General features: G+C 46.4%; 1 protein-coding gene across 1 annotated transcript in view; it reads left to right on the forward strand.

Annotated features, from left to right (window-relative positions):
- Positions 1-22,310, forward strand: part of CAPN5 (calpain 5) — a 97,141-nt gene that overhangs the window by 21,259 nt on the left and 53,572 nt on the right. The window contains exon 2 of the mRNA XM_081860406.1: positions 7,757-7,933. Within this exon, the coding sequence (XP_081716532.1) occupies positions 7,772-7,933 (162 nt within the window). The 5' untranslated portion in view covers positions 7,757-7,771. The remainder of the gene's footprint in view (positions 1-7,756; positions 7,934-22,310) is intronic.

Raw genomic sequence — 22,310 nt, forward strand, 5'->3', positions numbered from 1 at the left:
GCAAATTGCAGGTGGACTGTCAATGTCATTCCAGTCTGTGTGATTTTTAAGGTGCTGGACAGATTGCACAGTCCAAATTTTTTGGCCAAATTAACATTAACAAGAAAGGAAAGCAGAAAATGCACAATAGGAAAAAAACCACAATATTAACTATATAGTTTGGAAAGCTGTATGTTTGGGCAGAATCCATCAGTGGAAACCTTGCACAAGAGGAATAATATTGTTCTGGGTGGAAGATGGACTGCAGCAGAACAGAAAAATTGCTGTTTGAGATGAATGTGGGATGGAATGGAAAACGATGCCTTCTTATATTCCTAGATGTGGGTACCCCATGGTTTTGCCCTCTCTTAGGATGAGCTAGCAATAAATCACACGAAGTGAAGCTGGTTCTTTATTAACAGCTACAGGATCTGCTCAGGAGTGCTAGGCCTAGTGAGCACAGCACCTGTTCCTGGTAGATCTTGCCCCTATGAGGCAGCTGCAGAGACTGAAGCTCCCAAATTTCCCACAGCTCCCTAAGTCTCCTCCTCCCCCAGGTCCTTTTGAGACTGCGTCTGTTTGCAGCCAACCTCTCCTCCTCCCTCTTCATACCTCTTCTGGTCCTGGGAGACCAAGGGGAAAGGGAGCTTGTTGCAGCAGGAGGGGGAGACTCCCTGGCGTCTTCACAAGCCTGACTTATCTCTGTCTCTTGGTCCTCCTCCTCTTCAGCCTCTGCTTCTGTCTCTGCTTCTGGGCTTTTCTCTGTCACAGACTCATCCCGCTCACTAAACCCTGTTCCCTCCGGCACCTCCTCCTCTCAGTCTTCTCCCTTTGACCACTCAGCGTGGTCCCACCACCACTCCCCAGGCCCAGGGCCTTTTCCCCTTGGGAGTTCCTCAGCTCGTGCCTCCCACCATCCTTCCATGTCCAAGCCAGTCCGTGACACCCTCTGTGCTCCTAAAGCCATTTTTCTGCCCCTCACAAGGTGAAGGATGCTGCCCCATCACCAGTTTGGGAACAAGATCAGTTGTCAGATTGGTCGCCTTCTGTGTCGAGGGCAGCTCTCTACTAGCTCCATCTGGTACACAGGATGAGACCCTACCTGCCCACGGACTGTCTCACCAGAGTGGTGCATGCTCTGGTTATCTCTCGCTTGGACTACTTCAGTGCGCTCTATGTGGGGCTACCTTTGAAGGTGACCCGGAAACTACAACTAATCCAGAATGCGGCAGCTAGACTGGTGACTGGGAGCGGCCACCAAGACCACATAACACCGGTCCTGAAAGACCTACATTGGCTCCCAGTACGTTTCCGAGCACAATTCAAAGTGTTGGTGCTGACCTTGAAAGCCCTAAACAGCCTCGGCCCAGTATACCTGAAGGAACTACTGGGGGGTTGGACTAGATGACCCTAGGGTCTCTTCCAACTCTACAATTCAACAATATTCTACAATACAAACTGCCTCAGTCCAGTATCCCCGAAGGAGTGCCTTCACCCCCATCGTTCAGCCCGGACACTGAAGTCCAGCTCCGAGGGCCTTCTGGCAGTTCCCTCCCTGCGAGAAGTGAGATTACAGGGAACCAGGCAGAGGGCCTTCTCAGTGGTGGCACCCGCCCTGTGGAACGCCCTCCCACCAGATGTCAAGGAAATAAGCAACTCTCTGACTTTTAGAAGACATCCAAAGGCAGCTCTGTTTAGGGAAGTTCTAATGTTTGATGCTTTATCACTATTATTATTATTATTATTATTATTATTCTGTTGGGAGCTGCTCAGAGTGCCTGGGGAAACCCAGCCAGATGGGTGGGGTATAAATAAATTATTATTATTATTATTATTATTATTATTATTATTATTAGGGGAGGGGCACCATCTTCTCCATTGCCTCGGGCAGCAAAATTTCAGGGTCAGTCTAAGCATTTGAACTGGAAGTGATGCCTTTGCATTGTGCATGCAAAAAAACACCAGCAGCAGCAACAGGAGGTCAAACAGAGCCTGGACTTCTTAGTCCTACTGATGGAGAAATCACAGGTCTTCCGATTTCCTCTGGGCTGGGTAAAGCCATTTCTGTGTCTGCAAATTCCAGCTGCTCTTGAGAGAAAGTAATTAATCAGGAAGTCCTTGGCTCGGATCCAGGAGGCCTTTTTAATTAAAAGGGGGGGAGAGAGCAGCTTGTTCAAGAACCGCTGCTAAATCTTAGTGTCATCCGTGCAGAGCAGAATATCTACATCTGTGGGGCAACAGAGTGGCATTTCGCTCTTTCAGCGGGACTTGCCAACATCTGACGTTTCTGCCTCTTTGCACCGAAGGCTCTTGTATCTGTGTAAAAACAAGCCTCCTCCCGCTTTCGATTCTGGTCCCACTCAGGAGAGGCATGTGGCCCTCCAAATATTATTCAGAGAGGAATACAGCCTTTCTCCATCCCTGCTCTAGCATTGGTGAGTCATTGAGGTGTCTAAGAAACCCTTTGCAGTGCCTGTCAGTGGGGGAAATGGGAGGAAACAGCCCTCTGTGCTTACAGTAGGCAGAGTCAATATTGCTGTGCCTCCGGGAAAATTCATTTACGTGTTTGGCACTGGTTTGGAGTGAATCGGACAATGTCGGATTTCGGAGGGATACCCCATGGCCCCCAGTTTGAGGACCAAGAACTCAGTTTGTTGGCAGAGGTTTAAAGACTGTCTCAAGGCAAATCTAAAAAAAATGTAGTACGGTGGTACCTCTTGATGCGGACAGGATCCGTTCCGGAGGCCCGTTCGCATCCTGAGTAGAATGCAACCCACGACTGCGTGGATCACGATTCGCTGTGTCTGCGCATGACGTCATTTTGAGCGTCTGTGCATGCGTGAGCGGCGAAACCTGGAAGTAACACGTTCCGTTACTTCTGGGTCGCCGTGGAGCATAACCTGAAAATGCAAGGTATGACTGTACAGTGGTACCTCGGGTTACAGGCGCTTCAGGTTACAGACTCTGCTAACCCAGAAATAGTACCTCGGGTTAAGAACTTTGCTTCAGGATGAGAACAGAAATCGTGCGGCGGCAGCAGGAGCAGGCCCCATTAGCTAAAGTGGTGCTTCAGGTTAAGAACAGTTTCAGGTTAAGAACGGACCTCCAGAACGAATTAAGTTCTTAACCTGAGGTACCACTGTATAAACACCGACAACTGGGAAACACAGGCCTGCGAGCGCTCCAGTTGGAGAACAGCCTTTCCCAAAGGTGTCATGGGCTTTGGAGACACTCGAACTTAGGACACAAGGGAGAAATGTGTGAAGAGGAAGGCACGCTTGGCAAACCCTCACCGTGATCAACTCCTGCTTGGAAACCTATGTCCCCACTGTAGAAGGATGAGTGGATCCAGAATTGGCCACCACAGTCACTTACGGGCTCACTGTTAAAACCGTGTTTATGGAAAACAATCTTACTCGGCTACGAGGGATTGCCAAAGAAGAAGGAGAAAGAGCATGGGCATAGTGTGGGGAGGGCCAGGGGGCCCGTAGCCCCAGGCGCATGGTTTTGAAGGGACCTGAGCTAGGTGCAGGATCCCTGCCCTGCCTGCTGCTGAGGGTCTCTAGGCCCTGGCCTGGTCTTTCCACTGTTCCTCTGGCCCCCTCGCTGAATGGTCATCTGGTCAGCATTGGGGAGATGTGCCCGCCCAGGGTCTTACTGGCTACCCGGCCTTCCTGTGTGCCAATGGTCAGGCAGGCAGGGGCCACAGCACAGTGTGGCCTTGTGAACCCTCTGTACCCTGCACTGTCCCGGTGGTGACAAGGGTTTGGCTGGCATGGCAGGTTTTGTTCCCCCATTGCGCCCAGCCTCCGGTCCCGCCTGGTTGATGCACATGTGTGCCCCCTGGGCACCAATAAAGGATGCAGTGCCACTCGTTTGGAGGGTGTTAAGTTGTGGGTGAACATATCAGAGGACACAGCGATTGTTCAAACAGCTCTTATTTATTCACAGGCCAGAACAGAACTGAAATGAAGGGTTCAGCCAGCCTGCTTATATAGAGCCCCACTACAACGCAACAGTAACAACTTTCTGTAACTATCCAATCACTGAACGTCACTTTCAATTCCTTATTTGCATATGCGGACCTGAGTGAAAACTATCTACAGTATCCCCCTGCTGGCCCAGGGTGAGAACTTCAGTACATAACAGAGGGGATCCAAAATAATTGCAATCACATACAGTGGTACCTCGGGTTACAGGCGCTTCAGGTTACAGACTCTGCTAACCCAGAAATAGTACCTCGGGTTAAGAACTTTGCTTCAGGATGAGAACATAAATCGTGCGGCGGCAGCAGGAGACCTCATTAGCTAAAGTGGTACCTCAGGTTAAGAACAGTTTCAGGTTAAGAACGGACCTCCAGAACGAAATAAGTTCTTAACCCGAGGTACCGCTGTATCAATGAGCTCCTCCAGTGCTGTGTTCGTGTTTTGTTTTGAATCGGGGGCATAATTTGAACTCATGGCCAGCCAGGATTCTGGTGGTCGTTTTTCAGCAGACGTCTCTCAGCCCTGTTCCCCAAGTTGCTTCTTAACAGCAGCTGCCAGAAACTGACCTGTTTCTGTATATTTTACAAGGTTGTTATTGTCCTTCACCAGATCTTAACCTATTACAGTATTTGTAAGAATGGATTCCAAATATCGTTGAATTTGTCCATGGCAAAGCCTTGGTTTACAGTATATGCAAGTTGTGCATATGTTGCGAGTTTGTATACGTCTTCAATCCAATCGTAGAAGGGAACCGCATTTTTATTTTTCCAGTTCATCAGTATTCATCTTTTTGCCATTGTCAGGGCAAGTAGAATCCTCTCATATTGTCCTTTTGTAAGGTTCCATGTGCTGGTTATATAATTAAAGAGGGTATTTTGCTCTGTAAATGTAAGGTTGTTCGGTTCTGTTTTGATGGTTTCAGTTACCTTCTGCCAAAAATATTTCCATATAGGACAATGAAAAAACATACGTTTTAGAGAAGCATTAACCCTATTTCATCTCCAACAGCTAAGATACCTTAGATAGCCCTTTTTAAAACACATTTAATGGGGTCCAGTATATTCTAAATATTATTTTTTGTTGTATGAGCCTCACTTTAAGGTCCACAGACACCCTTGTTATAGCAGTTAAAACAGTTTCCCACTGTGTGGGAATAACTTGAGATCTGGCACGCTGGGCTGTGTGGCCCCCACTATTTGCAGTGCCAGATTTTCGTATAAGCTAAACAAGCTATAGCTTAGGGCCCCATTCTCTTGGGGTCCCAAAAAAATTTAAAGGGGGAAAAACTAGATTTACATTTCCAAAATAAAAGATAAAAAACAAATAAAATAAAACCTACATCCAGCAACAGTGTTTTGTGTTGTGTAGGCTCCTAGGATGTAAGTAATGGGCCCCCAATAATTTTAAGTTAGAGCTTAACAATCATTTCACTATTAATATAGTTCTTCTTAATTGTGTTTCAGTTCAACAATTACTTTGATAAAATAGATATTTTGTTATGTGCAAATGGCTTGAGATACCTATGAGGTCCATAAATTACCATCTAGCACATGGGTAGGCAAACTAAGGCCTGCCTGGGGCTGGATCTGGCCCAATCGCCTTTTTTTTTTTAATAATATTTATTGAGCATTTTCAAATATAACAGAAAAAAGAAAAGAAATAAAACATCCATTTTGTAACCTTATTTTCATTAGCGTCTTTCCAGGACTTCCCCATCCCACCCCCTCTTGTATTCCAATTCCTTCAAATAGATTAAACAAATTCTTACCCCAAATTTTAAACTTATTACCATTAACCCAATGTTAAAAATGTTTTTCCCTCCCCTAAAATCGACCCCGCTCCCTTCCACGAGTTCCCCTCTTTAATATGCAGAACAGATTAAGATAAAAGAAAATAGAAAAAAGAATAAAGTATAATATAACACCCTTTGGATTCCAAATTTCCCTCCCCCCTTTCCCGGTTGCGTTCCCCAATGTCCATCAATGCCTGTTGTCGTCCTGGAGACCCTACATCTAGGCCGAAATCCTTCACAAGTCCACTTTGCCGTCTTTTTAATAGTCTTTGCCATCTTTTTGATCATCTTTAGTTTCGAGCGTCCAATCTTGGAAAAACTCTATCTCAAAAAGGTCCATTTTTTCCATCCAGATCTCTGTATTTAAGAGTAAAAACTCCAATTTTGTTTCTTTAGACCTTTCAAATCTGGATGTCCCAAATGTTCCCACTTCCAGCTTTGTCAAATTCTTGTTGTTCTTATTATTCTCTCTCCTCACTTTTCTCTAGTTTCTTTTCCTGCTCTCCTGCAAAAATGTTCCAATTCCAAAAGCTTCTAATTCCCCTACAGAGGCTTTGTTATTCAGGAACAAAACTTTACGTCAAGTCCCTTCCATTCTTCAATAGATAAGTCTATTGTCTCCTTTAGTGTAGAGACCTCTGTAGACAAAATAGTGTTCCATTTCTGCAGTTTCCCAGGAGATAAAAAGTCCAATTCAAATTCCATGCCAGCAATACTTGTAGTGTCCCACAGCCCCTCTAGAGGGATTATAGTAACTCAGTTTCCTTCCAGATCGCACCCAACAGTCAAAGTAACTTGTTGTTCCTTGTTTTAAACAATTTATATCTAATTTGTAACAAATGTAACCGGCAAAGTCCTCATAACAAAGTTCTCTTTTTATTTTTCAGCTTTGACAGCTCCTTTGACAGCTGTCAAAGCCTCTGTTTCTCCTCTCCCGGCGCTCTCGCGGATCGCTCCCGGTTCCCGGGGGGGGTGTGTTGCATTTTAGCTCACGTTCTACTTTTCTCCTCCAGCCCAGTCTTATAATTTTCCATCGTGAAATTAATAACTTTATCAAACTTAGGTAGCACTCGATCTTAGTTGTTAAATCCTTTGCTTTAAATCCTCTACGACAGGGGGGAGACTGACTTCCTTTGTGCACCTCCCCCGCTCGCTCTGAATTTAAATTTTTTCCCCCTTTTTAAGTCCAGTTTCCAATTACTCACAGGTTGTTCTTTTTAATCCGAATTTTCAATGGAAGAAGTCAGTGCTCTCCGCCAAATGGCATGCGGCTTCGCTCGGTAGGGGAAGCGGAGGACTCATAGCACCACACCCCCCCCGGCACCCGCTCCGTAGCCTTTAAAAAGGCTCCTTCGCGGGTCGGGGGGCGCAAACGGTGCCCGCCGAGTCACCATGCCCATGGGTTTCAGCGCCCATGGTTTTTGAGGGTCCCCGCGACGCCGACGCGGTAGAACCCAGCCCCTGCTAAGCAGGCTCCCTCCGGAGCTTGGAGGGAGTCCGCCATTCGGCGATGGCGCCAACCCGGAAGTCATGGCGCCAACCCGGAAGTCCTGGCCCAATCGCCTTTTAAGTCCATCCTGCGGACAGTCCGGGAATCATGAGTAGAATGTGTCCTTTTATTTAAAATGCATATCTGGGTTGTTTGTGGGGCATGCTTGGTGTTTTTACATGAGCAGAATGTGTCCTTTTATTTAAAATACATCTCTGGGTTATTTGTGGGGCATAGGAATTTGTTCATTCCCCCCCCAAAAAAAAATATAGTCTGGGCCCCCACAAGGTCTGAGGGACAGTGGACCGGGCCCCTGCTGAAAAGGTTTGCTGACCCCTGATCTAGCATATATTCAACACACAAAACAGCGACAATTTGTTGTTGTCAAAGGACAGGTGGACCTATAAAGGGCCCCATCACCTTCAATAGCTTAGGGCCTCATCCAACCTAAATCCAGCCCTGCCTGTCTCTCACTAAAGGGTGGTACCCCTCTTCCTTCTGTTCCCGCAGAGGCTGCCGGGAACAATGTTCTCGTCCGTAAAGCCATATGGGAACCAGCGCTACTCTGCCTTGAAGAAAGACTGCCAAAGGAGGAAAATCCTCTTTGAGGACCCCTTGTTCCCGGCCAACGACGACTCCCTCTTCTACAAGTCGCGAATTCAAGGTGTGCAATGGAAACGGCCAAAGGTAAGGCAAAGCTTTGCGGGGATGCTTTTAAGAGGAAAAGGTAAAATGGGTATAACATCGAATATGTTGCTTGGGTGAAATTGTGGAATGAAGTCCTAAATATTTTTCTGGGTTTAGCCGCACGTGCATGCGCAGAACAGGCACCTCCAGTTGCCAATTCCTCAGGATCCGTCCACCACATGGATATGATGATGATGGATCTGACCATAGGGCAGCCTCCCTTAACCTGGCTAGGTATTTTGGAATACAGCTTCCATCATACCTGACCATTGCCCATGCTGGCTGTGACTGATGGGAGTTGTAGTCCCTAATATCTGCCAGGTAAAGGTAAAGGTAAAGGTAAAGGGACCCCTGACCATTAGGTCCAGTCGTGACCGACTCTAGGGTTGCGGTGCTCATCTCGCTTTATTGGCTGAGGGAGCCAGCGTACAGCTTCCGGGTCATGTGGCCAGCATGACTAAACCGCTTCTGGAAAACCAGAGCAGCACACGGAAACGCCGTTTACCTTCCCTCTGGAGCTGTACCCATTTATCTACTTGCACTTTGACGTGCTTTCAAACTGCTAGGTTGGCAGGAGCAGGGAGCGAGCAACGGGAGCTCACCCTGTCGCGGGGATTCGAACCGCCGACCTTCTGATCGGCAAGTCCTAGGCTCTGTGGTTTAACCCACAGCACCACCCGCGATACTTAATATCTGCAGGGTACCAAGGTGGAAAAGATTGCTTCTTCAGGCAGTCTCTTACGCCTAATAGCGAAACAGTACAAAACATTTGCTCGCATTACATTTTCCTAGGATGGGTCATTTTGGCACCAATTGGGTGTCTCTAAATGAGCTTAGTGCTTTAATTTGATTTCTGAATTGATGTGCTTTCCGGCAAACTGCATAAACGTGCATTTCTCAAGAGAGACACATCTTTCCTTCCTCCTCCCCCTCCTTTTGCCTCTGCTGCAAAATTCTCCCAGACGAACAAAGCACTTGAATTTCAAGAAGGACAAGGCAATAATTGTCTGGTTTGGTCAAGGATGGGAGAGGTAGTAGAAGCTGGAGCATGTGGAATCACTTTTTGTAGCCTTATTGGAGTTCACCGATTGGGTCTGCGTTGCTCCGGGACAGGAGGAAGGAAGTCAAATGACACCGAGGTTGGTTCAAAGAAAGAGTTTATTCTGCTCTCCGGATAGCAGAAGGCACTTGTGTGGCGAGTCCACAGCAAGTCCAAAGAAATGACAAGTTTCATGCAGTATATATATCCTCCAGGCACCCTCTCACTCCTCCCCTAGGAGCCCAACCACATTGGCCTACGTACGCAGGTTGACATCACGTATGTTCCTGCTCTGGTACTCTCAACCATAAAAGGATCTTCTTTCCTGTACTTCTGACCATAAAAGAATCTTCCTCCTCCTCCTCTTATCTGGGATGAGGTCACCATCTCCAGGAACACGCTTTTGGCGTTTCCCCCAGACATCGGTCTTGTGCGTATTTTGTGGTCAGCACATAAGATAAAGTTCTGACGTGTTTTCTTTGTTCCCCCTAAAGAGTCAGGGTCATCCCTTGCCGTGACTGATAAGGGAGAGAGCTTCTTTATGCAATTGTGTCCTTATTATGCTTTTGCTCAACAGCTCCAGTTTTACGCATTTTAAAAGTGCTCACTTTTGAAAGAACAAAAAGGGGGGTGGGGTTGAGTCAGTTTTGCTACACAGAAACCCATTCCTTCATTTTGCCGACTGGTGCGTCAGAGCGTTTCCCATGGCTGTGAAGAAACTCTTTTTCTTCTCTCAAGGATGGTCTTTGTTTCAGAGCTTTTCCCTGCCGTTGGGGCTCCCCATGCCACTGTGGACATTGCCAAAGTCTTGGAAAGGGTTCAGAACGAGAGCCATAGTGAAAGAGAGGCCCAGGACTGCCTCCTGGTATTCTAGACTACAACTCCCATTATCCACAGCTGGCCAAGAAGAGAAAAATAAATGGCTGCTGGCCAAGAAGAGAAAAATAAATGAGGAGATAAAAAGCACTACGTGTTAGGGCCTTTCTCAACCTGTGGGTTCCCAGATGTTGTTGAACTACAACTCCCATCACCCCTAGCTAGCAAGGCCAGAGCTCAGGGATGATGGGAGTTGTAGTCCAACAACATCTGGGGACCCACAGGTTGAGAACCACTGTTTAGGCCAAAGAAAAAACGATTATTATTGGAGATGGGGAAAGATTAAAAATGACGACAGTTCTGAAATATCAAGGATATCTGGGAAGGCAGGAGGGCAAAATGAAGCCAAATTTCTTAGGACAACGTGGTTCCCTGTCTTTTTCGCAACATGTTGAAGAAGCTTAGGAACGTGTGGCACTTTAACTCCCTTACGACTCTGTGAGGTGGATCACGCCAAGAGACAGTGACCAACAGCAAGGTGATTTTTGAACCCGGTTTTCTGAGTCTCTGGGCTACTCACTGCACTGTAAGGGCTAGGATAATTTGTGGCATTTCTGGGGCTATGGATGTTTTGCTTTCAGAAACTGGCATGCAGGAGCAGAGCGCCTCTGAGCATGTGTTGAGACTCGGAAGGCAGCGCACTCCTGCTGTGGTTCCCCCGTGACTGGTATTGAGAAACATGAGAAACAGAGGCCGCTGTGAGAACAGGCCTCTGGAGTAGATTAGCCACTGCAGACTGTTCTTAAAATGCAAAAAAAGGGGGGATAAAGATGAACAGAATCACGAGGTTTTGCGGCAAAAAGACCATTAGCAGAAGCCCTCTTCGTGCAGTATCTTCGACAGGATTGCTGAATTTTTTGAGCTCATACCAGCACTTTGATAAAGGAAAGCTGGTTCCAGCGATAGTTCTGAACATATCGTTAAAGTAGGGTGTTTTCCGCTCCACCATTGATAACAGTGGCAAGCGCCTTTCTCTCTTAACCTCTTTAATTAATCTTCCAGGGTCAGTTGTGCAGCGCGAGGTCTCTCAATGAAAGGACATGAACTGCTTTTAGTCGTTCCTAGGAAATCTCTCCCCCCTCCCCGCACCTCCCATAGCTTTGAAAAGCTTGCACAATGACAAATGTCTTTAGCTCTTCCCCGCAGGGCGAAAGCAAGCGTCATTTTTTGTTGTTGTTGTTTTGGTCAGCCGAGGTTCTGAGAATTGTGTAGGCTCCACATTCTCAGGTATGTTGGAGATCCCGTTTGACCAGCAGCAGAAGGAGTGGGCAGAATCAACTGGCCCTTGTGGGAGCTACGTGCCACATTCCCACCAGAAAATCCTTATTTCTGGCCATATGTGTGTTTTGGGGCTGGAGGAGACTCTTGAGAGTCCCATGGACTGTAAGAAGATCCAACCTTTCCATTCTGAAGGAAATCAGCCCTGAGTGCTCACTGGAAGGACAGATCCTGAAGCTGAGGCTCCAAGACTTTGGCCACCTCATGAGAAGAGAAGACTCCCTGGAAAAGACCCTGATGTTGGGAAAGATGGAGGGCACAAGGAGAAGGGGACGACAGAGGATGAGATGGTGGGACAGTGTTCTTGAAGCTACTAACATGAGTTTGACCAAACTGTGGGAGGCAGTGGAAGACAGGAGTGCCTGGCGTGCTCTGGTCCAGGGGGTCACAAAGAGTCAGACACGACTAAACAACAACAGTGTGTTTTGGTTGCTTTCGTCATCCTTATATCATCACTAGTTGGTTGGCGTCCGTCTGCCTCGGGGGACAGTGGAGTGTGCGGTTGCTGGTGAAGTCAAACCGTTGTAGAGTTGCAGCGCCTGCTGTCGCTGCAGAGACCGATGCAGGAGAGACATGTTTTGTTGCAGCTGGGGCAGAGGAAGGCGTCTGCTTTTGCTGCCACAGATGCACCAAGCCATTTCTTCTCCCTACGCTTTCTCCCAGTGGCCGTTCCTCTTCTGGTCACTGCTGTGGTCATCTGCAACTGATTCTCACAAGGAAGCATTGTTCAAGAAGGACACTGACAAACTGGAACGTGTCCAGAGGAGGGCAACCAAAATGGTCAAAGGCCTGGAAACGATGCCTTATGAGGAACGGCTAAGGGAGCTGGGGATGTTTAGCCTGGAGAAGAGGAGGTTAAGGGGTGATATGATAGCCATGTTTAAATATATCAAAGGAGGTCACATAGAGGAGGGAGAAAGGTTGTTTTCTGCTGCTCCAGAGAAGTGGACACGGAGCAATGATTCCAAACTACAAGAAAGAAGATTCCACCTAAACATTAGGAAGAACTTCCTGACAGTAAGAGCTGTTTGACAGTGGAATTTGCTGCCAAGGAGTGTGGTGGAGTCTCCTTCTTTGGAGGTCTTTAAGCAGAGGCTTGACAACCATATGTCAGGAGTGCTCTGAGGGTGTTTCCTGCTTGGCAGGGGGTTGGACTCGATGGCCCTTGTGGTCTCTTCCAACTCTATGATTCTATGGTTCTATGATTCTATGTTTCCAGCCTTTGTGTCACGTTTTCAGGCATCTTTTTAACACAGAGTTGGTCTAGCCCAGTGGTTTTCAACCCTGGGGTGCCTTGAATGGTGTTCAGGGGTGAACTCTTTCCTGCCCTCCCTGATGCCCTCTCATGTCTCTGCCTCCCAAACACAGCAGAGGTTATATTTTCTGAGACTCCTCCGGAAAAACAATCTCTCAAAGGACCTGTTGATGGCATTTTACCATTGCACTGTGGAGAGTGTACTAACTTATGGTCTGTGTGTGTGGTTTGGGAGCTGCACGGCTAGGGAAAAAACAATGCTGTCCAGGGTTGTAAAGACTGCGGAGAGAATAATTGGGTGCACTCTTCCCACCTTAGATCAAATCTATGCTTCCAGGTGCCATAAAAAGCGGCAGAGATAGCGCAGGATAGTGCGCACCCCGGAAATGATCTCTTTCAGCTTCTGCCTTCTGGAAGAAGGTACAGGGTTATAAAGGCCAGGACTAGCCGCCTGAGAAACAGTTTCTACGCAAATGCAATTCTGGTTCTAAACGCAGCATAAGGGGTCTCTGTAGTATAGTGTATTTTAAAATGGGGTTTTAGATTTTTTAGGGGTTTTAGAATGTTTTCTGTAGTTTTGTAGTAGTTTTATGTAGTTTTGTGGTAGTTTTATGTAGTTTTTATGTAGTTTTATGTAGCTTTTCGTGGGACGCGGGTGGCGCTGTGGGTAAAAGCCTCAGCGCCTAGGGCTTGCCGATCGAAAGGTCGGCGGTTCGAATCCCCGCGGCGGGGTGAGCTCCCGCTGCTCGGTCCCAGCGCCTGCCAACCTAGCAGTTCGAAAGCACCCCCGGGTGCAAGTAGATAAATAGGGACCGCTTACTGGCGGCAAGGTAAACGGCGTTTCTGTGTGCTGCGCTGGCTCGCCAGATGCAGCTTTGTCACACTGACCACGTGACCTGGAAGTGTCTCCGGACAGCGCTGGCCCCCGCCCTCTTGAGTGAGATGGGCACACCAACCCCAGAGTCTGTCAAGACTGGCCCGTACGGGCAGGGGTACCTTTACCTTTACCTTTATGTAGCTTTTCAATTTCATTGTTCTGCATGGGACATTGACATTAAAGATATCGTAATCGTAAACAGCTGTTGGTTGCAGCAGCCCTGGCTATAAGCTCCCTAGGCAAATGGTGTCTTTGGAAAACGCCTCTCTTGGGGGCAGGAGGGGGGCAGCTCAGAGATCGGGGTGGCATGGGTATGTGGAGGTTGTCTGTTAGCTCAGCTTACCTAGTGACCTCCAGCGGTTGCAGACTGCACCTTCAAGCAGCGCTCGTGTTTTACACGCTGACGATCCCAGGTTCAAATCCTGAAGCCCACCTGCGCCACACCTGAAATTTGATGTGAGCGTCAGGTTTGGGGCACACACTCTTGTGGCTATGAAGGAACAATCAAGCACTTAAGGTGAATTCATAGGATTGTAGAGTTGGAAGGGACCCCGGGGGTCATCTAGTCCAACCCCCTGCAATGCAGGAATCTCAACTCAAGCATCAACGGCAGAAGGCCTCTGCTCAAAAACTTCCAAGGAAGGAAGGTCCACAACTTCTTGTGGGCATCTGTTCCACAGTCAAACAGCTCTTACTGTCAGAAAGTTCTTCCTGATGTTTAGGCAGAATCTCCTTTTCTTGTAACTTGAAGCCATGGGTTCGAGTCCTGCCCTCCAGGGCAGGGAAAAATGAGCTGGCCAAATGAGGTAGACCTCATTTCCCCCTTTTGAAGGACTAGACTGGTCTAGGTCGACAAATCCTCTGACCGTGCATTAAGCGGCTCAGTGTTGCCCATACTGGTGTTGAAATAACGAAGGAGAAAGTTACCAAAACAAACGATGTCCAGAAATGGATAAGGATGACCTGGTGGACACATAGCTCCCACAATGGTCAGTTGATTCTGTCCACTCCTTCAGCTGCAGGTCTAACAGGATTTTCAACATACCCGAGAACGTGGAGCCTGCACAATTCTCGGAACCTCGGCTGGTGCAAACCGAAGGACCAAAGTCTGCTTTTGCCCTGCAGGGAAAGGCCAAACGCATTTGTCATCTTGCAAATTTTCCACCACTATGGGAAAGAGGGGCAGTTTCTGGGAACTGCTGAAAGCAGCTCACGGCCTTTTTGTTGGGAGACCTCGCCTTGTACAACTGTCCCAGGAAGATTAACTTTAAAAAGGTTAACAGTTTTGGCTGCCCTTATCAAGGCAAGTGTAGTTCTTTAAAAAAATAAAAAATAAAAAATTATTGAATGATTTATGTTACAGAAAACAAGACAGCCATACTATCACCAAATATAATTAAGAAATAAAAATTACATACATCAATATTTACCGTATTTTTTGCACCATAACACTCACTTTTTTCCTCCTAAAAAGTAAGGGGAAATGTCTGTGCGTGTTATGGAGGGAATGCCTACGGGTGGCATGTCTACAGATTTTCCTCCTCTAAAAACTATGTGCGTGTTATGGTCGGGTGCGTGTTGTAGAGCGAAAAATACGGTAGTTTGTTATTTGTTATTTACCATCTTATTTCCTCCCAAAAATTGCACACAAAAACACACATATGTACAGACACCCACACCCGCACACAAAATGATAATAATGAAAGTAAATATTTTTTCCTCTTTTATCTTCCAAAATCTTTTCTTCAACTTTGACTTCCTGTCAAGTCCCTTTGCATATATTTTATCTTACATTTGAATGTACACAAAACAATAAACCTTTCTATATAATTTTTCCAATACATTCTGAAAACATAATAAATCCTTAATTGTTGTCCACCTCCTTTTAGTTCCTTTATCACTCGAATTCTATCACGTAGTCAAAACTTTTATTGTATTTTTGAACATATCTTCTATAACCATCCCATTTCCCCGCAAATTTTTGCTTTGAGTTTCCTCTGAGTTTACTAGTCAGTTGAGCCGTCTCCACCAATTCCTGTAATTTGATTTGCCAATCTGTTATTTTTGGAGCCTCGTGATCTTTCCATTTCTTGGCCACAAGTATACGAGCCGCTGCGGTTGCATACAAGAATACCTCTCTTAGATTTTTTGGGATCTCCTTATCTAAAATAAGGCAAGTGTAGTTGTATAGGGAGGGGAGAGATCATATTCACTCATACAAACCGGCCCAGGTTTTGAGATCTCTAGGGGAGGCCCTTCTCTCAGTCCCACCACCCTCAAAGGCATGCTGGTTAGGGACGCAAGGCAGGGCCTTCTCGGTGTTGGCTCCTCCCAGGTAACTTTGGACCTCCCTCCCTGGAGAAGCCAGACTGGTCCCGTCTTTGTTGTCCTTCTGCTAGCAGGTGAAGACCGTCTTGCACACGTCCTCCAACATTTCCACACCCAAAACTGGGACACGTGTTTTCCGGGACGCGCTTCCAGGCGAGTCACGTGACCCGCTCCACGGTCTTGCCCTGGAAAAAGTGCTTTTCTTCGGGGTGGGATCACAACACCCAAAATGGCCGCCGTGATCGCGTGTGGGAAAATGGGATGCCCTGTTTTTTTCTGAGACATTTCCGAATGGACTGCTTTTAATGACAGGGCTGTGATGGGTACCGTGCTGTTTTGATTGTGAATATTTGTATGGTGTGTGTATATAGGTGCGTGTGTTTTAATTTAAATGCTTTTTAATTATTGTGGGGGGGTTTTTACCTGTTTTTGTTTTTATCTTCCCCTGTTAGGGAAAAAGGCAGGTAAAAATAAAAATAAAAATAGTAAATAATAAAAATAATTAATAGGTGTGTGTGAGAGGGGGGGGGGGGAGAGGAGTCATAGTGTGGTGGTGGCAAAACCTGCATAATTTTGGGAGAGTTTTTCCTTCAGGGACAGAGCTGCTTATTTTACACGGCGTTAGACGCAGGACAGACCGTGTGCTTGATGTTCCAGGGAGATAACTGCCATGTAGAGACTGCCCGTAAAGAACGGTTTAGATTTTATCCTGTAACTAAACTGCATTATCGCACACACACTGCAGCAGCGATTCCCAAACTCTGTGGTGCATAGAATTCAAAATGCAATAGAATAAAATACAACATAAGAAACGGAAGAAGCCATCGAACGTGCTGTTTTTAAAAGTGCTGTTTTAAAGCAGCAAACCAGTGACCGGACAGAATAATCCCCTCAAAGGCCTGGGTAAACAGCTGAGATTTTTATGAGATGCTTGAGATATCCAGTAGGTGGAGCTTACAGAATCTCTCTTTGGAGAGGATATTCCACAAGGTTGGTGCTACAGCCGAACAGGCCCTTAATTCCATCCCCATCTGGTCCCTCAGCTCCTTCAAAAAGAAGTTTTACAGAGAACGAGAAATCTATTCGCAGGTTTCCAATGTCCTCCCTTCCACGCACCAAAAGCAAGAGGCGGAAAACCATGACACCCGAAAAAAAAGTTATAGTATTAGTTCTGCAAACTTGTTCAATTTGCATAATTTTATTAAAGAGGCTGGTCCAATTCAGCTTTTCCTGGCTCAAAAGCTTAGAGACCCTGTGTGCCAAATTCTTTTTGGGGGTTGTTTTAGAGCAGGATATATCGTACTTTTCCATCTATAAGACGCCCCCATGTATAAAGCGCTCACTATTTGGGGGGACTGAAATTTCAGAAAATGGGTGGAGATGGCAAAAAGTTGCTGAGCTTTATTGGGGGGAGGGGGAGGTTGCCAAGGGTTGTTGAGCTTTTATTAGGCTGGAATGCCGAAAATCGTTCAGCTGCACGTGTTGCGAATTCCGCCTCTCATCTGTCCCCTCGACAATTGCCCGCCCAATTGCCACAGCCTCGGCCAATCAACAACACCCATTGACGCAGCAACCAATAACACGCACAATAGCTGCTGACATTTGCGGCAGCAGCCAATCAAACATCCACCCTATAAGACGACCCCCACATTTTAGCATGATTTTAAAGGTGGAAAACCTAGTCTTATACAGTGGACGCTCAGGTTGTGAATGTGATCTGTGCGGGATGCACGTTCACAACCCACAGCATTCGCAACCCACAGAGGCGTGTCTGCACACTTGTGGGTTGTGATTTGGTGTTTCTGCGCATGCGCGACCCCTGAAACCCAGAAGTAACCTGTTCCGGTACTTCCGGGTTTTGGCGGGTCTGTAACCTGAAAAAACGCAACCTGAAGTGTCTGTAACCCGAGGTATGACTATACACAGAAAAGTACACTACACAGCACTGCCCATAAGAGAGGATGGCGAGGAACCATCAATGAGTCCTCTTTGGGTTTGGTTGGTTAACCAGCTACAAATCAACCCACATTTTGACTATCATATCACAGGGGACTTTGTCAAAAGCCTTACTGGAGTCAAGATACGGTACATCCACAGCCTCCCCCTGATCCACCAAGCTTGTAACGCCATCATTACAAAAATGAGATTTGTCTGGCATGAGTTGTTTTGGGGAACCCCAAGCTGTTTAGCAGCCACGAAATTAAGAGACGCCTGCTTCTTGGGAGAAAAGCAATGACAAACCTAGACAGCATCTTAAAAAGCAGAGACATCACCTTGCCAACAAAGGTCCGTATAGTTAAAGCTATGGTTTTCCCACTAGTGATGTATGGAAGTGAGAACTGGACCATAAAGAAGGATGATCGCCAAAGAATGGATGCTTTTGAATTATGGTGCTGGAGGAGACTCTGGAGAGTCCCATGGACTGCAAGAAGATCAAACCTCTCCATTCTGAAGGAAATCAGCCCTGAGTGCTCACTGGAAGGACAGATGCTGAAGCTGAGGCTCCAATACTTTGGTCACCTCATGAGAAGAGAAGACTCCCTGGAAAAGACCCTGATGCTGGGAAAGATGGAGGACACAAGGAGAAGGGGACGACAGAGGACGAGATGGTGGGACAGTGTTCTCAAAGCTACCAGCATGAGTTTGATCAAACTGCGGGAGGCAGTGGAAGACAGGAGTGCCAGGCGTGCTCTGGTCCATGGGGTCACGAAGAGTCGGACACGACTAAACCACTAAACGACAACAACAAAAAGCTGTTTATCAAAGCGAAAAACTCAGTGGACTGAGCCTATGATTCCTGCATTACCGGGGGTTTGGCTAGATGACCCCTTGGCTCCCTTCCAGCTCAATGATTCAACGATTCTGTGATGTAAATCTGGGCCTGATCGATGGCTCACACAAAAAGGCTGCAGCTGCGTTTGCTGGCAAGGCGAGCTCAGCGTCCTGAGAGTGAAGGTCATTCGGGGGCCTCGATGTGGGGAGGAGGGCGCATTGCTGCTAATCGAGTGTGTGCCGAACATCCTTTTGCCTTCCAGCTGTGCATGCCTTGGTGAGAAGCCAAGGTGAGGCGCACAGGAACGAAAGCGGAGCAGCGTTATCAGCAAAGCCGCACAGCTCAGCCAAGCGAAGGGTGTTAATTTGAGTGGTTTCATGCATGGATGAGAGCAAAGAAGAGGATCAGAGGCCCAGGGCAAAATGAATTCCTGCATTTCACACCTGCCCGAGGTGTGCAACCCGCCTAGCGGAGCAGAGTTAACAGCAGGTCCAGGAAGCCTACTTTAAAAATAAGACAGGTATATTCATGTTTGCCTGTTGACTTTGTCCATGGAGTTTTCTTGGCAGGGATACTGGAGTGGCTTGCTCCTCCAGGTGGATCACGTTTGGTCAAAACTCTCCACTATGACCTGTTCATCTTGCTCTGCATAGCTCATAGCTTCTCTGAGTTATTCAAGCCCCTTCGCCACAACAAGGCAGTGATCCATGAAGGGGTAGTGATGTATGGAAGTGAAAGCTGGACCATAAAGAAGGCTGATTGCCGAAGAATTGATGCTTTTGAATTATAGTGCTGGAGGAGAATCTTGAGAGTCCCATGGACTGTAAGATTATCAAACCTATCCATTCTGAAGGAAATCAGCCCTGAGCACTCACTGGAAGAACAGATCCTGAAGCTGAGGCTCCAATACTTTGGCCACCTCATGAGAAGAGAAGACTCCCTGGAAAAGACCCTGATGTTGGGAAAGATGGAGGGCAGCAGGAGAAGGGGACAGCAGAAGACGAGATGGTTGGACAGTGTTCTCGAACCTACCAGCATGAATTTGACCAAACTGCGGGAGGCAGTGGAAGACAGGAGTTCCTGGCGTGCTCTGGTCCAGGGGGTCACAAAGAGTCGGACATGACTAAACGACTAAACAACAACAAATTCATGTCTGAAAGGAAGGTGTGCGGCAACGAGGACACTTTGCAAATGTTGGTTTGCACCCTGCTCCGTCTCAAAGTCTTGGAATGGGCGCCAGAAAGCCGCAGAAATAAATTTCCCCAAAATTTGGGGAATGATTTATAACGAGTTTAAGAAAATGTTCAAATGCTCCTTCCCTAAAAAATCCCCTGAAGCCTTCCTGCTAGGAATTATGGGTAATGAAATCCCCCCAAAACTTCAGGAGGGTCTTTATGTATGATACAGTTGCTGCCAGAATTCTAATCACAAAAGGCTGGAAGGGAGAGGATATTCCATCTAAATCGGAATGGCAAGATTGTCAGCGAGGCTAAGAGACATTGCCGATGAAAAATTTATCAGAGAGTGGGATATATACCGAGTGCATGTAAAAGAACGCTGTCAAAAGATCAATACGTTGGCAGGTCTTGATTGAGCTTCAGTGTGTAAGCAGAATGTTTCTATAAAATGAAATTTATAGTCAGTCAAATAACACAGAGAAAGTAAAGTTTATTTTTTATTTATTTGTTAAAATAAATTTTTTATTAGATTTTCCACAATAACACAAACCACAAAGCAAAATGATACACAAAAACAGAAAAAGGGAACAATAAATAGATAAACAATAACAACAAACTTAATTCTTCACAAATCCAACCTTTTAAACATCTTGGTTGACTTCTTCAAATCCCTCCCTTCTAAGTTTCCTTGTAATTAAAAGTAACAGCTTTCCAATATCATTATTAAACTAAAACAATTTCAAGTTATAGTCCATCTTATTCACTTTTCTTAACATTCTAAGAGAAAGTAAAGTTTAAGCGCGTATTTAAGGAACTTAATTTGGGAACGCCAAGGGAAGACCGGAGGTCTTGTCAAATTTAATCATAAATGGATGTACAAAGCAAGTATTGGTTAAAGAATGAGTAACATCTATTGCATATTTCTGTTATAAACTTTTCAACCTAATAATAATAATAATAATAATAATAATTTATTTGTACCCCGCCCATCTGGCTGGGCTTCCCCAGCCACTCTGGGCGGTTTCCAACAAAGATTTAAAATACATTAAAATAAAGCATTATTTTTTTAAAAAAGGAAAGCAGCACAAATGCTTTCAAAAGAAGACCAGCCTGTCCTTGCAAGGACCCCATGGCAGACTTCAAAGCTGTCGATCCAAGCGATTGCTAGGCTCCCCAGTGCACATTCCTTGAGGCTATGTAGGAGGAACTGGCTCCTGGTTTTAATATTTCCTCCTTATTTTCCTCCTTGCAGTTCCTCTGCTTGGCTTTCCGTTATGTTCAAAACAGATGCGGTCGCAGGAGACACACATACATCATCCTTCAGCATCCTTTCCACGTGCAATTACTTTTAACGGATGTTTTCCGATGGGGGAAGGGTCTCCCTCGGGAGGTTGTGGACTCTCCTTCCCTGGAGGTTTTAAGCAAAGATTGGATGGCCATCTGCCATGGATGCTTTCGTTGAGATTCCTGCCGGGGGTTGGACTAGATGACCCTCAGGGTCCCTTCCAACTTTACAATTCTATGAATCCTGCTTGTTGGTTTCCCACAGGCAATCCCTTTGGAACAGGATACTGGACCAGATGGGCCATGGGCCTGATCCAGCCGGCTTGGTTTACATCCTTAAGGAAATTCAGGCAGCCTAAATGCTCCCTTCTTGCACCGGTGGGGAGTGACTACCAGTGCAATAAAGCTACACAACCCGCCTGCCGCCAGATCGTAACATTTCTCTTTCAATTAGCCTTGTGTGGTTCCGAGGAGGCGATCCATCTTGGCTGTGGTGCTTGCAAGAGCCTTGCGTCTCGTAATGCCTGCTTAATGGAAAACAGAGCTCTCTTTTCTGAGCATCCCAAACTTAATATGCAATCTGTGTGTTCGTCTGTTTGTCTTGTTCTGCGACCTGAGACTTTGACACAAGCCTGATTGAATTGGACTTGGGCAGGGGCTGGTTTTTTCTGTTGTTGTTTTTATGCTTGAAGGGAATATCCTGGAGAGGGCTAATTTGCTTCTTCATCATTCGTGGTGCGTGGTTTGGATTGCAGCGTCTGCTGTTGGAAAGTGACTTCTCTGTCATTCAGAGCCGCTATGGCCTAGATTGGAAATTAATTCATCCCAGGGTTTATTTGTATGGCCTTGGATGGGAGGTCCACTCTGTTGTAAACAAAAATTGCCCTTTTCCCTTATGGGGTATCCAAGAGCCCATATAGAGTCCATACATAGGTTCCCTATTGGTAGGAGAGAATAACAGAGGCCAACCAGAGAATATTGAGAAGCAAAGCAGCTAGTAAGCTTGATCTTTATTGATCTGTTGCAACAGGGTGCTCCCCTCACCTGCAGGAGAGAGGAGGGACCCAGAAAAATGGCATGCAAGGCCTTATAAAGACTTTTGAAATTGCCACTCTGTAGATCAAGACCAGCCCCAGAAACATCATACATACATCACAGAAGGGATGTAACCGAAGCCCACCCCTCAGATACATCACACCTACATCACAGAAAAGGCGGTCTAAAACAGAAATTTGAATATTGTTTATCTCCTGTCTGGCAGGTTACTTGATTGGATTGCCTGGGGAACCTGGCCATTCTTTTGTAGTGATAAATACTTATTTCCTGGGCCAGGTCACAGGCTCACACCCTATTCATATCTTAAATGTGTCCTTAAGACAGGATTTGTGAGGAAAGAGACAATGGGGAGATTTCCCATTTTGACCTTGCAGAGAAAACATTTGGTCAGTTTAGGAATCAAAATGGTCCCAGGTTGGCCTTCCTGTGCTGA

Source organism: Podarcis erhardii, assembly GCF_964252035.2.
Source record: "Podarcis erhardii genome assembly, chromosome: 4".
In the NCBI taxonomy this organism is placed as follows: domain Eukaryota; kingdom Metazoa; phylum Chordata; class Lepidosauria; order Squamata; family Lacertidae; genus Podarcis; species Podarcis erhardii.